This window comes from Callionymus lyra, chromosome 10 (assembly GCF_982586985.1).
Source record: "Callionymus lyra chromosome 10, fCalLyr1.hap1.1, whole genome shotgun sequence".
Taxonomy (NCBI): Eukaryota; Metazoa; Chordata; class Actinopteri; order Syngnathiformes; family Callionymidae; genus Callionymus; species Callionymus lyra.
Genome location: NC_141827.1, coordinates 20,909,783 through 20,926,323, shown reverse-complemented (window position 1 = coordinate 20,926,323; position 16,541 = coordinate 20,909,783). Strand labels below are relative to the sequence as shown.

General features: G+C 38.5%; 1 protein-coding gene across 2 annotated transcripts in view; it reads left to right on the top strand.

Moving 5' to 3' along the window:
- Positions 1 to 16,541, top strand: part of camk1b (calcium/calmodulin-dependent protein kinase Ib) — a 33,754-nt gene that overhangs the window by 15,253 nt on the left and 1,960 nt on the right. For both annotated transcript variants that reach the window (XM_087800347.1, XM_087800346.1), the window contains exons 3-11: positions 9,605 to 9,736; positions 13,693 to 13,767; positions 14,749 to 14,887; positions 15,010 to 15,136; positions 15,202 to 15,277; positions 15,351 to 15,463; positions 15,530 to 15,608; positions 15,677 to 15,764; positions 16,448 to 16,535. In XM_087800347.1, coding sequence (XP_087656473.1) covers positions 9,605 to 9,736; positions 13,693 to 13,767; positions 14,749 to 14,887; positions 15,010 to 15,136; positions 15,202 to 15,277; positions 15,351 to 15,463; positions 15,530 to 15,608; positions 15,677 to 15,764; positions 16,448 to 16,535 — 917 coding nt within the window. The remainder of the gene's footprint in view (positions 1 to 9,604; positions 9,737 to 13,692; positions 13,768 to 14,748; positions 14,888 to 15,009; positions 15,137 to 15,201; positions 15,278 to 15,350; positions 15,464 to 15,529; positions 15,609 to 15,676; positions 15,765 to 16,447; positions 16,536 to 16,541) is intronic.

The following is a 16,541-nucleotide window of genomic DNA, read 5'->3' as shown; positions in this document are numbered from 1 at the left end:
AGAAAACAAATGTAAAATAATACAATTCTCTCACTTCAAAAAGCTGAAGCGAGGAGCTGCAGGTTGCAGGTTGGAGCTTTTCTTGCGTTTAGTAGCTTGTCTTTGTTGTCATGGCGACACCATTCCTGATCCGATACCAGCAAATAATTCACCTTGTTTCCGTGATAGTTTACTTAGATTGCATGTTGCTCTTAATCCGGCAAGTTTGACAAGTTTGTCTATTTTCTGGGGAGATGGGAGGTAAGATAAGATATCATTTGTCATCCTTTGGGATTAAATTCAGTTATCAGCAGCAGCATAACAGAATCATTTGTGTGTGATACTTTTTGGTGATCGCGAACAGACGGTGACAAAAAACTGAACTTTCATTCTGAAATACGCTTTTCCACGTAAAGGGTTTTAGCAGCTTCATACTTTCAAGAGTCGGGTTCATTTAAGTGTTATTAACCAGTAAGGGTTAGTCGGTCAAAAGGTCGTTTTGCATTACCAATAATTGCTTCTAATCCCATCCTGGGATGACATCTGGCTGCTGGATTAGAGTGAGAGCAGAATCGAAAGCAAGCAAAGAAATTACTTTCAGTAACATGTAAAAAAGAAAAGTGTTTTTTGTTTTTAGAAACTTGATCATATTGGTTAGGATGTTACCCTCCCTTAGCTTAGTTTCAGTTTCCACCAGTGACAGCAAATGGAATGCATAAGTCAAACAGCCATTCAAGCTTCCATTGGAGTTTATACAGGAATGCAGGAGCAGAAGGTTACAATTCAAGCTTTCGTTTTTTTTCTTTTGGCAAAGATGTTTTCTTATATAGCAATAGGAAATGATATGATGATACAGAAACGTATAGTAGAAATGGTCACAAATGTATTTTCAAAATCTAAAAGAAGAATAGCAAATCTGTTACATCACTTCCTCATTACTTGAGTAGTGTCGTAACCTGTTGTGTAAAACCTGAAAAGCAACGCTAAGGTCGTTCTTAAGAGGAAGTTGTCAACAAAAAAAACACCCATACAGAGTCGCAAAGGTCATTGAGGACCATAGTTGTGATCTTTGAACCAAATAAAGAAATGTGTGTCATCGAATAAAAATAATGTGTTTGCCTTTGATACAGTGTAGAGAAGGGATGAACCATTATGATCAAAGTGATCTGCTTCGAGGTTAAGATTGTTTAACATTTATTATGATGAAGATGAAAAGAGTACAAGATAAGAAACTAGTATTTTAGAGGAAAAGCTGTGGAGAAGTCAGTTGTTGTCAGATGGTTTGAACACACAGAGAGGAGGGGAGTGCTGGACCTAGAAACCTGGTGATTAAGATGGCTGGACAACCAGGGAAAAAATGGAAGGAGGAAATTGGGTTAAAGGTTCTTCAGGTCTCGTCTGGGTCACAAGCGTAAACGTGATTTCAAAAGATTTCTGTTCTGCATCAATGTTTCCGTCTTGTTTGTGTCTCCAACTTTGGCTGCTTCCACATGTTTATGTAATGGAAACAGATGGAGATTAATAATGGACGCATGGGACAGCAATTCCACTGCAATCAACACAAATGCTCTCTTGCCTTCCTTTTTCATTACAGTGACTCACATTAATCCGTCTCACTCTTGTCAGTCACTCTTTCTCTGAGAGAGTACTCAGTGTCTCGGGCAAAACTGCCAGCACCATTATTCTTAATTGTGTGTATATTCATCTTGTAGCTGTAAGAGTCCTCTTTTCCTTTTCCCCCTTTCACTCATTCTCTCACTCATTCTCTCAGGACCTAATTTCAAGTATGAATCACTCAGTGTCAGTAATGGTTCAGTAGAGCAACAGAACAGTGGAAAATGTGTATTGAGTACTTTATTGATGAATTTCCAGCTCTGAAAGGATTACAATATTATTATTAGCACTTAGGTGTGCTGTTCATTTCTGGGATCTTTATTGTTTTTTATGGTCTCGTGGTATTTCCCTCAGCCTGAAGAAAACTCTTTAAATGAAGTAATGCTGCCTTACCAGTCTTAAGCAAATGGAAAGTACTTAAAAAACAAATATGCTTAACATTCTCATTGTAAATAGTTTGCATGTTTAGTTCTGAAAAGCATGGGTTCAGCGTTGAAGGGAAGCTTTTAGCCGTAGAGGAAGTGAAGGGTTAAGAAGAGGGAAGCGTATTCATCCGAAATCATTAATGTGGATGGATTGACCCCGTCAGTCGGCGCTAGTCTTCCCGAGCAGTGACCCAGTCCACTTCCCTCACTTACTGCTCCAATTATCAGGGTTGCCAAGAATTGATTTGGAAAGTGTGAAGCAGTTTTCTCTCCATTTCATTTTCACGCCTGTGGATTAATACGTTTCTGTTCATCTTTTTACAAGTGGCGGCTGGATTGTTTGTTTGTTAATCAAGAGTATTATGGTTTTATGTTACTTATTTGTATTGAAAATGACAATATAATGAAGGAACCGACTTGCTAATGTGTCAAATATTGAAATATTGAAACATAGTTGTACTATTCCTGATATATAGATTTATTTAAGATGAACAAGTTAGATGATGAAGATGACAAAGACTCAGAGCTCCATGTTTCATATAAAAAAAACACTATCGGCGGTAAAAACAATAAAATAAAAAGTAAGTTATTATAGGGCAAAATTCACCAGAAAATTGTAAAAAATTCTCTATTCATTGAAATATTTAAAAATGTGCCTAAGCCCCGCCCACTGAAACCCCTTTATTTACTAGAGATTCAATCTTGTGTATCATAACCACACCCACTCTGCTGTGATTGGTCAAGCATCAAGGTTTGTCACGCATTATCATCAATCCTGGTAGTCTCCACCTTCAAGGGACTAGTTGTATAAACAAGGCGGGGCGTGGTTACAGCTGGCTTGAGGAGGAGAGAAGAACATTATTACGTCATAATGGACTCCGCTCTTGTAACCTTTCGTTTGCTGAGATTTCAGACGGGGAGAACTTTATAAAGTAATAAATTCACAACATGGTCATGGTGAGAGACTGACTGCAGAGGAAGACTTCAACAGTTGAAAACATTAGTTGCACTTTAAACTAAAGCCTAAAAAAGCTTTAATTTCTTTTCCTTCACTGGCAGAGATAGAAAAAGGCAAAAATAACACATTAAACGTTTCAAGTACATATTATTCTTGAAAAATGTGTTCATATTAAAATATATTAAAAGAAATAGATTTTCAATATTCTTTTAATTAAATAATCAAAAGTTATGGAAAACAAGTGCAGGAAGCAAAGCCAGGAAAACACCTGGTATTTAACCCAGTGATCAAGATGGCACATGAACATAGAAGTACTGTTTGGTGTCACTAGCAAAATTCCTCCCACGTGTCTATTGCTGGCTTCACACACAAACTTGTCCATCTGTAAACCAGAAAGTGGGAAAACATTTCAGATTTGGACATCAGGTGTGAATCACTAACACCATCTGATCCTCTGTAATTTTTGTAATTCTATTCTGCTACAATTTTTCTATTTAACACTGTAATAAATGCAGTGGACAAAAAAAAAAATCTTAATTTGTTGTGACAGCCGATGACCAGACAGTCAGGGTTGTAGTCAGTGTGTGGGGTTGAATTCCAGGAACTGTGTCTCTGAGCTGTGCCATGCTGAGACTAGGACTTCTGTGCGAATTAGGTCAAAGCCAGACTGAGGCGCCAAGGATCCCGTAAGCGGGGATAGAGCACAGAAGTGGTTTCAAGTGGACGTAATCCCAAATAACTGATTCTCTCAAATCATTATCCCTGGACATTGAATGGAGAAGAGGATGAAGGCTTAGTGTTGTGTGTTCATATCCAGCACGTCTGGGTGAGTAAAGGTGCCACTATGGCTGCTTGCATCAGGAGAATTACAGGTGCAATTCCCTGCACCTATTACGGGTAGTATTGCTCAAAAGACAGGCCAAACAGCAAATTTTGTGCAAAACACAATCCTATAGGTTTAAAAAAAAAATGAAAAAAAAAAAATGTACACAAAAATCATGACTTATTATCGAAAGTTTACTAGTACTACTAGCCCATTTTCTTACTTATTTTGAAAATTACAAGGTCATTGTTCTTTGAGCAAAAAAAGATTATGCCTTTCAAACCTCTACTGGGGCCAAGGTCTTCCGCAAAATTCAAGATTTAATTGTTCCTTATGGTATTTAGACATGGTAAACTTAGCTTGGCAATAACAGTCTCTAAATGTTTATTGTTAATAGTTAATTATGTTTTGTCTGTAAAACTGCTTTTATTCAAACTAAACAGATTTTAAATAATATTTGGTCATATGTGAGGTCAAGTGGGTGAGTGGGTTGTTGTGCATACCATGTAAAGTTCAAGAAATATAACCGTTGAGATGAATATATATATGGTATAATATATTAGCCCCTGCTAATGTTTCATTCGAGAATTATGTCAAATAAATATTTCACCATGAACAGCTGGTAACAAGGCTATGATTTAAATTATTAACTTGAAGCAGAGGATGGAGAGAAGGAGGGAAATGAAACAGAAAAGACAAAAACACGGAGATGAAAATAGACAAAGTGGGACAACTCTCACGCTGAGAGACTCATCTGCTCCGTGAAGGTGGTGCTTTGTTTTCCTCTCACTTTCCTTCTTTAGCCCCATTCTGAGGACAAAAATAGCAGCGTATCCGGACTTTAATTCAAAGTCAACCTTTTTTTAGGCTCCACACGACAACTGAACTGCAGAACACAGTATTTCAGGTAGTTAAAAGCATCAAAACTAATCACACATGACATGGGTCACAAGCGCAAGGTCGCTTTCTTACTGGTGGGACGTCACCCGAATTGAACTCACACGTTGTCCATCTGCTCTTCTTTTTGTCTGTGGTCAGCTTTTTTGAACAGAACAGGTGGAGTTTGTGTTCTCAAATTCTGACTGAGCAAAGATGGTCTCTTTAGACTCCAGAGCCAGAGCACAGTTGGGGATCTCTCTGCTCTGATTGGACCAGATGGTCTTTTCTGGGCAGATTTTTCCACTGGGCTCTTTTTTTTTTTATTTTCTTCCACAACATCTCAAAAGGACATTAAAGTTGCCCTTCCTGGCTACAGTTTCACTATTTTACTCATCAAAAAAACTACATATTATGAATAATTATACCAAAGAAGAGTTTTTGTGTTCCGACCCAATGACCGGACCAGGTGACAAAGAAAATGGCCAGTTGGTTTAATTTTTTAACGACAAGAGTTCAATCAAAGTTTCCCACATCACCAGGTTTAAGATAAATAATGTGATTAAGTTATGTAATGACGTGTGCATTGTCATCATTCTTCGGACAAAAAAAAAACACGTTTTTAGTGAGGTGCTATATGGATGAACTGCAACCCTATTTGGTGTGGTTGTGGGATTACTATTGTTTGATCTTGGTACAACATATATTGTATTCTACCGTCAACAGAAAATGACAAGTCATCTGAATTATTTTTGAAGAATCCAGTGTTGCAAGGAATCAGTCAAATAAACAATGAAACAGAACAGTGCCCTGAGGCACTCCAAAGTCTCTCATTTCAATGATTTGACAGTTTGCACAGCAAATTGTAGCACTTCAGTTTGTGGTGGATAAATCAACCAGAACACTTCACTTAACAATGAAAGTAAGATGAATAAATGTATAGGAGCAATATCTTTACTTGAAGATCTCATGAAAAAAACTTGGACGTTGAATCAGAGCATTCAGCAACATCACCTGCAGTTCATGGGTAATGCTGTCTGTTGATAAGGTTATCTTTGTGACCCTGGTCTGGAAAAGCGCTATATACATACAATTTACTTACTTACTTACTTACTTACTATAGCAATAAAGAAAGGGTTATGTCCATAAAACCAGTTTGAGCTGTTTGATAAGTCATTACCAATGTGTACCGCGTCCTAAGTCAGTTTGACCTTCATCAATAATCTCTGAACACACAGAGACGCTGTGGCGTGATAAATTAAATTGAAGGCGGAGAAACCGAGGACTCTGCTTGTGTGTGTGTGTGTGTGTATGTGTGTGTGAACCTCTTAATGTCATCCCGCACAGCTACGAGGTCAGTCAAGGAATGTCGGGTCAATGTTGAATACATTCCCCAGATATTACCAAACAGATGGATTTGATCCAGATGTTTGTAATTCAAGTCATCAGAGTCTCTGTCAAATGTATTTATTCAAAAATGGCTTTGACAGTGAAGTTATACTCAAGAAATGGTGAAGAAACATACGGAACACTAGACATTTCAAACCGGGTCTGGAAATCCGGCTCAGTCCTTCCACATCCTGTCGAGGTTAGTCCGTGTGGAGCTGAGTGGAGCGTCTATGTTTAGCAATTGGGGAAAGTTCAATAAAGGTGCTTTGGTGGCTGCGGGTCAAAGAGTTTGTAATGTCTCATCAATGAACACTTTCCGGTCAGCATGAAAACTGCATCACAAAGAAGTAAAAAAAATAAAGTGCTACGGTCTAACAGGCATGTCCAGAACTCTGACTTGAGTGTGTCATAGATTTGAATTTACTTTGATTTAAGGTCACAAACGGGAAGTAGAATTGAAATTCATATATTCATTCATTCAATATTCATATTCAAATATTATAACTTTGAGCTTGCACAAGTTAGTAGTCAATTACTTTATTAAAAAATGTTTCATCAAAAATTAGCAATGGAAAGATGGAAAAACGATTTTTTTGTGTGTATAAAATAAGTTTTATTTTGATATCTTTTTTTGATAAGTTATTTAAGTTATTTTAGTACTCAAGCTCTGCTTTATCCAAGTATATGGACATTTATTTGAAAGCCTTTGTTGACGACTTTGAGGATCAGGTGTAGTTTTCATTTGCATAGTTCATGACTATAGAAATATGTAATCATCTTGGGGTGTCTGATAAGGATTTTCATTATTTTGCCTAAAAAAGTTGTTACATCGCTTGACATTTTATTGATTAAAACAAGTTCTGTTGTCAGATATAAATACAACTTCCTGTGGGTTAGAGATTGGGTTATTTTATATTCCAATCATTTCAATTAATTAAATTGAAATACAAAAAACATTTCAGTTCTAGAGTGGGTTGTTTCGGCTATTGCCGACTGGGATGAGGCATTTGGATTCCTGGAGAACAGGGTTTCTGTAGAGAGGCCATTTAAGCTTGTTAAGCAAAGACTTTTGTTTCACCCTTTGTTTCATTTAGTGGTGCCATCCCGTGACTGGGTCAAAAGGACAACGGAAAAATAATAAAGGGTTTTTTTTTTCTGTCTAAAATAGATCCATGAACGCTATCATCTTTGTCTGGTCAATACTGAGTGTGTCTCTGAACTAATGGTATCAGTTCCAATCCTGATTAAGAAATCTTAACTGTATTGTTACTTTGACTTGTATTCGATGGCTGTGTATTAAACTCGGGGAAGGTATGAAAACACAATCAGACAGGGGGTCAATGTTTCAAACTAAATATGTACAGTGTATATGGAAAACTCTTCACTTAAACACACAACATGACGATTCCATATCAGTGTCCTTTCTGGTCATTAGAGGCTGCTTTTAGCTTTTCCGTGCTTCACCTTCACCACCATATTGTTCAAGCACAATTCTCTCCCTTTTTCTATCACATTTTTTCCATCTAGAGCACCTTCTCGGAAGGTCTCCCATTGATCGTGGTATAATTACTGATTTCTGAATTATTTCAAAGCCCTTTCAAGCCACAAAATCTGACCTGGCAGGCAGGTTTTAGACCCCGGGCCCTGTTTTTAGACACATGTCCACTTAAGGGATCAATCAGGGCTAAGAAAGCTGTGTTTATTTTCAGCGTCATGGTAAAAAAAACAACAACTTTTATTTCCATCTTAGCCGGAAGACACAGATGTTCTACATTTGGATGAAGTAATTGGAATGTTTATACACACTGTCCCCTCTCCGGCCCCCTGTTTGACACATGATGGAGAAAGTGGATGATTTTGTTTCTCTTGCTTTTACAACCTGATTTTATTACATTGGCCTTCTAGACGTTGTTGTCTTGGTAACAGTTTGAGGTCAGACAGTGGTTAGAATGATCCGTCATTCGGTTTCAAATACAGAATCTCAATTGTTGACAGCAAGTTTCTTCCTCTGCTTATGATTAAACAACTTGTTTTCTGGCTTAATTGCTGGCCCTCGACCAATACCTCAGGATTCTATAGTGTCCCTGGCCACTCAAATGTTCCTGGAGCGCCGCCAAAGCTCCCCCCGATCATCACAAACTTCTGCCACTTCTCTTGACGGGTCATGGGAAAATGTCTCGCTGCTTTAGTCGGCCTGTTTTTTATTTTGCGTTTTCCTGTGCAGGAAAAACATAGTCAGAAAGAAAAGATTTTTCGATCAATGACTAGAGCTAGAACCTTTATCAGTGGTCACTTTTTAATGTCCCACTTTCCTGCCACAATCCAAGAAAAGAAAATATAGCATTAATAGATCTAAATTGTGGGTTCATAAGAAATTATCTCCAAAGGGTTCAGGACTTGTACTAAATGCAAAGCTTATTTACTAGTCTGGAAAAGCTCTATAAATATAAATTACTTAATACTAACTGTAGATGTGGCTATGGTTATTGTTTATTATGTTATTTATTATTATGTTTTTAATTTACTATTTTGATTAATATCAGAATATTTGTCCTTGTAGTAAGATTACTTCAAAGTGTGACTGATATGAAAAAGTCCATTCCAACAAGTGATGGGGTTTCTAGACTCTCAATAAGAACATAAATTGCTGAAATAATGGTCAAAATAAGAAAAACGTTAGAGGTAGTAAAGAATTAATGAAGTATCAATTTTTGAATGACTTTAATTTGACTTATTTTATCGTTATTTTTTCATGTTTCATTTGCTTAAATCCAATGATGTACTAGCAAAAAGACAGAGAAGGGTGCTAAATGTTACTGACTGTCTAAGGACCTTGAGAAAGCTTCATTAGGTTTTCCTCTACTGGTTAGTGCACACAGATGCTGTGAACCGTACCATGTGCTGGTGTATAATTAAATATAAAGGTTATTTAATAATCTGCTAATAAAATGCTGCATTAGGAAAACATTGACATAGTTTAATTCAGTTAAAGTGTATTTACCTTTAGTAATAAGGTTTATCTAACCTTATCGACTATATATCTTCATATTTCACTGCCTTCATAAACAACTTCACCCCGCCATTTTTTTCTGTAGTCAAAATATCCCCAAATACCTGATTCAATACAGAAAGCACGGAACAAAAACAATGAAAGAAATGTGGCGTTTTACATTAATTTATGATCATTTAACTGTGTTGTAATCCCTTCAAGAAATCCTATCCTTCTCTATCCAACAACAGTCCATTAACTCAATCCAAACTTGTGTCCAATGTTCTTGGCTGTATCTCCGAGATTCACAATGTTCATTTCCACATTAATGTCTTTCTTATCTTCGCTTCTGTCTTTCATCAGGAGCTTCAGAAAACACTCACTGTCATGTCTTAGTGCTTATTCTTGTAAATACAGAAGAGTTATTCTTTATTCACAAACATTACAATTCTATGATGTCCTGGATGTAGATGTACTGATGACCTTTCCAGGGTGTCCCAACCTCCCTCTCGTTTATGAAAACTCATTTGTTTGATGACTTTTTGTTGCAGAGGAGCGTTCTCTGAGGTGGTCCTGGCTGAGGAGAAGAGGACTCAGAAACTGGTGGCCATCAAGTGCATCCCTAAGAAGGCACTAGAAGGCAAAGAGAACAGCATTGAGAATGAAATCGCAGTTTTGCACAAGTAAGTTTTATGTTCAATATTTTTTTAAGAATGAAAAGAAAAACATGAATCTCTACTTTGTTATTTCTGTTGGTTGTAAATCTTTCTAAAAATGCATTTATGGTTTTATAGATATAGTATCTGCGACCTCACCAGTCACACATACTTCCGCAGCCATCTTGGAAATGGTGGTTAAACCCACTCTGGTCAAGAGGAGTCCATTTAGTTTGAAGCTGCAATTTCAGGAACATGATAAACAGTAAAATCATCAGAAGTGAAGGAAGAATTAATAAACGAGTGTTTCAACGAATCCTAATCTTTGGAAGGTCTGGGTGTCGCATGCATGAGCCTTTCTGTGGGGTGTCCAAAATAGAGTGGCGATGGCAGGAAGGAGCTAATGAACATGTCACTCATTAAAGTGAATCAGCATTCCATGACTGAGAATCTTCAGCATCCATCCGGCCTCTTGATTCCACTTTCTTTTTCGGTGGCTTTTCACTTCCACTCGTCTTTTTATAGTCCTTAGAAATCTCCCAATAGTAGAACTTGGCAAAACCTGCCAAGTCATGAAGCAAATGTCACAAATAATGTGATATTAATTTATTCAGCTCTTATCTTTATGTACAAATCTATCTCACATCCTGACAATGTAATTCTTCATCTCCTCTAGTACAGCTAATTATTCACAGCGACTGTGGTGGAGTCTAAAACATTCTTATCTATCTGTGGGGGATTGTACTGTAGGCCATTGTGAAAAGCCATGATCTACATGCTTCTAAAGTTATTTTTAGAGCTCTTGTTGCCGGGGTTACCGCGGACATACAACTGGCCAATACACAAGTATGGTCCCTTCGGAGGTGGAGATGAGAGAGCAGGTTATTAGAGGCAAACCCTGGTTGGATTAATTGCTCTGAGAGATTGGGATTTAGGGATGGATTTAAGCGTTCTGAGACTATGTGTGATGGTGGTGTCCCCACCTCATGCTCATTTTTTATCTTAAAACCACAGTACAGACGAGGAAGTGGTTTACTATTCATTTATTAGCGGGTTGCCGCCCACAGGATCTGAAAATGACCATAACTCCTTTGTGCTTTTTTCATTTTCCTAGTCCCGAGGACCGTCTAAACACAGAGCAGATTCACCTGAACATGCGTCAATAGTTGAACAAGCTTCTCTTCGTCTGAAACTACAGTAGCTGTTGGAAACATAAATATTTAAATGTTTCAAAGCTGAAAACTAAGTATGAGCATGTTATGATTACAGTAAATATTTGCTAAACTGCTGATGAGTTCACTGAGAGGGTAGGACTAGACCAGTGTGGGATACACTTTAAGATTAAGATAGAAAGTTAGTCGGAAAATGCTTTTTATTTAAGTCAGACGTTGTAGTAGTAGTTGAGTACTGTTTCAAATGTTAAGATAAGTCCGGAAATAATTACTATACTATTACTTTGACATCCAAGGGCCACATAAATACAGGCAAATGTGGCCCCTGTGCCATACTTTGACCCATTTTAGTGTGGCAAGAAAGTTTTTTTTCCAAAATGTATTGTTATCTCCAGGAGAGAGTGATCCTTTTAGACAGTTCTTTTGGCAGTGAGTTGAGACATGTCCAATAAAGGAAATTGATTTCCGATGAATAAGTCAGAGCCTTGAGGAACACCTGAAAAATGAAGAGACCTTGGAAACAGTTCTTCTAGAGCACATGCGTCAAACTGGTCCAGAAAAGGGTGGAGACGGTGCAGGTTTTGGATCCAGCCAGTCAAGGACATTGAGTTAAACCAATCAGGCGTCTGAAGACAGTAATCAATTAATTGTCAGTCAAGTGTTGCTTCTTTAAGAACACCCTTCTGCCCTTTTTCTGGACCAGTTTGACACTCCTGCTCTAGAGAATCCCATGCTGCCGATATGTGAGAATTATCTGGAGGATATCACCCCGTCTGAAATGTCAAACAAACAAGTCTCTTCGGTAAGATGCCCTGCAAGAGCCAAGACGGCCCCCGGGGTCTGTCCGTGACTCATCAGCGCACGAGTGTCGATGGCGTGCCACCGTCGCATAACGTCCACGCTCAGAAACACATTTGACCCTGGGATGTGGAGCGCCGTTCGCACGTGTCCGCTCAATCCGCGGCTTTAATCCATCATTTATCCTCGCTGGCTGCGTGGTCTACTGTGCCAGGTTTTACGACGAGGAACTGTTCTGGCCCCCGACCCCCGTCGCAAGCTGCCTCCAGTGTGCACGATGAACAGTGACGCTTTGTGTTGTCAGGGTTTGATACATACCAGTGGTGAAATGAAAAGCTGCTCACAAACACTCCAGTGTAACAGAATCAACATCCAGAAAAACCTTTTTTGACACAGAGCAGTCATTACTTTTGTTTGTCTCAAACACACACAAGGACGCAGGCGCTGGAGCCGAGGCACTCGACTGATCTCTAAATATATACTCCTGCAGACGCCTCGATACGATCCACGTATTAGCTGCACTGGAGTTAATGAGACAGTGCACCACAGGAGGCGACATCTTTTCAACCTTTTATGACTGAAATTAGATACAGTTTCTGTGTTTATTTAGATGATAAGGCTGTATTATTGGTCAAATATATGTATATATATATAATATATATATATATATATACATGCATATACATTTATTTATTGTAATTAGATACACTGTATATATATATATTTATTCTACAGCCTTCAAATCTAAATAAACAGAGGAAACTGTATAGACTTATACTCACTTGTGGCTGTTTTACAGTAACAGTACAAATGTTATTGAAAAAAATATTTTAAGTTTTAAATGTGGTAAAAAAGAAAAATGACAGATGATACATTACAATAAAAAAAAAAAGATGTTTGTGATCTCAAAGTAATGTTGTTTTATAAGTCAAGTGAGATTTTCTGATTCAAAATGTGAAATTCACACTAAATAACTAGCCTTGTGTTTACCTTCAACATGTTTTCCAAACCTGCCCACATTAACTTCATCCCACTCCCTCTTAGTGAAATTATCTACATGCATCATTGAAAGCTCTTTTTCCTTTCAGACTTTTTATTTATTTTATTTAGATTTTCTTCAAGTTCATGCCTAAGTATCCTGTCAAAGACCTGAAGTGAAGTTTGATTTACTTAAAGCATCCATTAAATAAATATTTGTTATCTTGCAAAATAAAAGAGTATAAGGTTTGGTCAAATATTTTTTTCCAATTGGTATAATTGATGAACCAGGAGCACTCGCATTTGGCCCATCAAGGTCTAGGTCCAGCCATGAGCATTTATCCTTCTTTTGTAAAGTGTAAGTGGATGGTCCAGAAGTGTCCTTATAGTCCACAAGTGTCCTCGTAATCAACAAGTGTCCTCGTAATCAACAAGTGTCCTTACACTCAACAGAGGCGTGTGATTATTGTTGCTGGGTTCAGGTCCAGTTAAACCAGAACGGAAGCTTCCATTAACACATTCTGACCGTCGGAGAAACCGGACCGACAGCCGTAAAGTGTTTGTCATTTAAAGGAGCTGAATAACTAAGATAACTAAAGTACTCACCGAGCACAGACCTCCACCAAGCTGCTCATTTTCACGCAATATTTGCCACTATTGTTTCATTGCAATTACTTTATTTCTATAATGTGCCAAATTCACTGTAAAAGCACAGTAGAATTGTTCCAGAAACATATAAAAGTGTGGATGAATAAGAAAAAAAAAGTTTTTAAATGGTAAAAATTGTCTTATTTGTACCTTTTCCTGTGATCATTTCGGAATCAAACACATTTAAACAACTGAAGGTTCAGTAGCTTCCTCTGGTGACTCATTCTCACCCGTCACTGCACCCACTGGGGGCAACAGAACGCAGAGTTGAGCCAATTACAGAGGGTTTTGGTCAGAGCCGGAGCCGACGCAGCACCTGCTGCACCGAAACCATTGGTTCATACTTGTGTAATCGCTATCTCACTCCTATTTGTCTTCTTCTTGCAGGATCAAACACGCCAACATCGTTTCTCTGGAAGACATATTCGAGAGTAAATCGCACCTCTACCTTGTCATGCAACTGTGAGTAGTACATGTGTGTGTGTTTGTGTGTGTGTTTGTGAGAGTTGTGTGTTTGTTTGAAAGTCCCCGGCTGAAGCTTCTCCCACGCACCGCCAGCCACATGCCGTTAATTGACACACTCCCTGTGTGCACCGCCACACACACACACACACGTGCTCCTGCAAACACAGGGATGTGCCAGCACATGAGCACCAGTGGGGAGTTTGCCCTCACACACACACAAACACACACACACACACAGCCTGTCACCTCGGCAGCCGAAATGTCAGCAAGCGAGAAGACGGATGAAGATTCACTGAGATCTGTGAAATGAATTAATTCAATCTTCTCAGTTTACCCTGCACGTAATCACACTCCATCACACAACGGGCCTATAAATGTTGAACAAATCTTAAACAATGGTAACATGTTAGATTTAATTTCCTTCCACATGGATTTGATTGGATTGGTGCACTTTAAATTACTATACAATCTGTTTTATACCCGACTTTATGTTGGATTTATTTTTCATAGGGGCCATATAAATTGTGTTGAATAGCTCACAATTGACACATTTGACAAGTGATACATTTTAAATAATATATAAGTTATTAAGTAATGTGATTTTGTTTTACTAAGGATACACGGTCGATACACGGTACTTGTTATCAGAGTAATGGCTCCATCTAGTGGCCTTTTGTTGTAAAAACAAGCTTGAACTTCGCTTTTTTAATTTCTTTTACGTTATTAGTTCAATAAAGTGCAATCCGACTACGCCACACTAGAGGTACTATTCAAGTGAAAGTACTATTACTCTGATTAAAAATGTGTTATGCTATTATTTAATTAATAAAACTAGTAAATTAATTTGTTTCCTGGTTTTGTGTAAACAAAAAAAAAAGAACTTGGCAAAATAGATGAATAGAAATGACTTGTTCTGACTGGTTCAGATCTCTATATTTTAACTATCTTATATTTTCTTGTTTTTTCCCCTCGATCCAGCGTGTCTGGCGGGGAGCTGTTCGACCGCATCATCGAAAAAGGTTTCTACACAGAGAAAGATGCTAGCAAGCTGATCCAGCAGATTTTGGATGCTGTCAAGTATCTGCATGACATGGGCATTGTGCACCGCGACCTCAAGGTCAGTGTTTGTTTAAAAAAAAACTGCATGATCGTCATCCTTGAACTGACACTGACGCGCTTCCATGAAAAGAGTCAAAATGGCCAACTGGACACATTTTGTGGTTGTTTTTGTCTCGACAGCCTGAGAACCTGCTCTACTACAGCATGGACGAAGACTCCAAAATCATGATCAGTGACTTCGGTCTCTCGAAAATCGAGGACTCTGCCAGCGTGATGTCGACCGCCTGCGGAACGCCGGGATACGTCGGTAAGACCTCGGTGAAGTCGTAAAAAAACTCTCTTCGTCTAAATAAAAAATGATTGTTTTTGCAGCTCCTGAGGTGTTGGCTCAGAAGCCCTACAGTAAAGCCGTGGACTGCTGGTCCATCGGAGTCATCTCCTACATCCTGTCAGTGCACGTCACAAGTATATATTGACAAGTGTGTGATTTTTGTCTTGTAACACAAGGTTGTGTCTCGCAGACTCTGTGGCTACCCTCCTTTCTACGACGAGAACGACGCCAAATTGTTCGAGCAGATCTTGAAGGCGGAGTACGAGTTCGACTCCCCGTACTGGGACGACATTTCAGATTCAGGTACGGAAAGGTGTAGTTATTCAAAAAAATATATACATTTAATCAATTTTTTTTAAAATTTTGCAGCTAAAGACTTCATCGTCCACCTGATGGAGAAAGACTCACTCGTCCGCTACACGTGTGATCAGGCTCTGCAGCATCCATGGTAGTGACCGCCACACGTGATCTTCCTCGTGTTCTCGACATTCATTTCTTTTTTTTCGCGTTTGTCAGGATCGCCGGCGACACGGCGCTGGACAAGAACATCCACGAGTCCGTCAGCGCTCAGATTAAGAAGAACTTCGCCAAAAGCAAGTGGAAGGTAACATGATTTAAGGTGTCTATGAACTTCTTATTTTGCCGATAAAAAAAGGATCTTTGAGGAAAAGAAAGAAAATTCTCCTGAAACGACAGTGAAAGTTCCCTTCGTAGTAAATACTTGTAGCAGTACATTTTAACACTTGAAGAAGTTCAAGTTTAAATTATGATATTCAAGTACTTTAACCCTTTATCGATCATCTTTTGTTGGTCAAAGGTTGATCTGGTCTAAAGCATTTTCTAAAGGTCTAAATATGAAGAACCGTGAACCTTCCAAAACATAGACCAGCTTCTTTTGCTCATGCTTCAGGAGTCACGCAGGCTTCTCAGTACAAAGACTCCTGACAATCGCTTCGGTTTCTGACTTAATTTTTCAACGATATGTTGCACAAACTGGCAAAAATCCATTAAACATACCGAGCCACAGCGACAAGGATTTTGTTTGTGGTGTCAGTAAAGGATAAAACAATGAAATGAAATAACACATAATAATAATAATAATAATAATAAGCAATGGAAAAACAAGCACCAAGGCAGCTGTTCTTTGGCGCCTATATCGTCATCTATTGGTTATTTATTCAATCTTCCCAGATTAATATAACCAGGGTGTAAAGTTTACGGATTAGACGGATTAATACTTTATGGAAAAGAAAAAATGACAATTAAACTTCCCTTGTGTGTCTGCAGCAAGCCTTCAACGCCACCGCCGTGGTCCGCCACATGAGGCGCCTGCAGCTCGGCACCAATCAGGAAGGAGCGGCCGCTCTGCATGAAGGTTTGG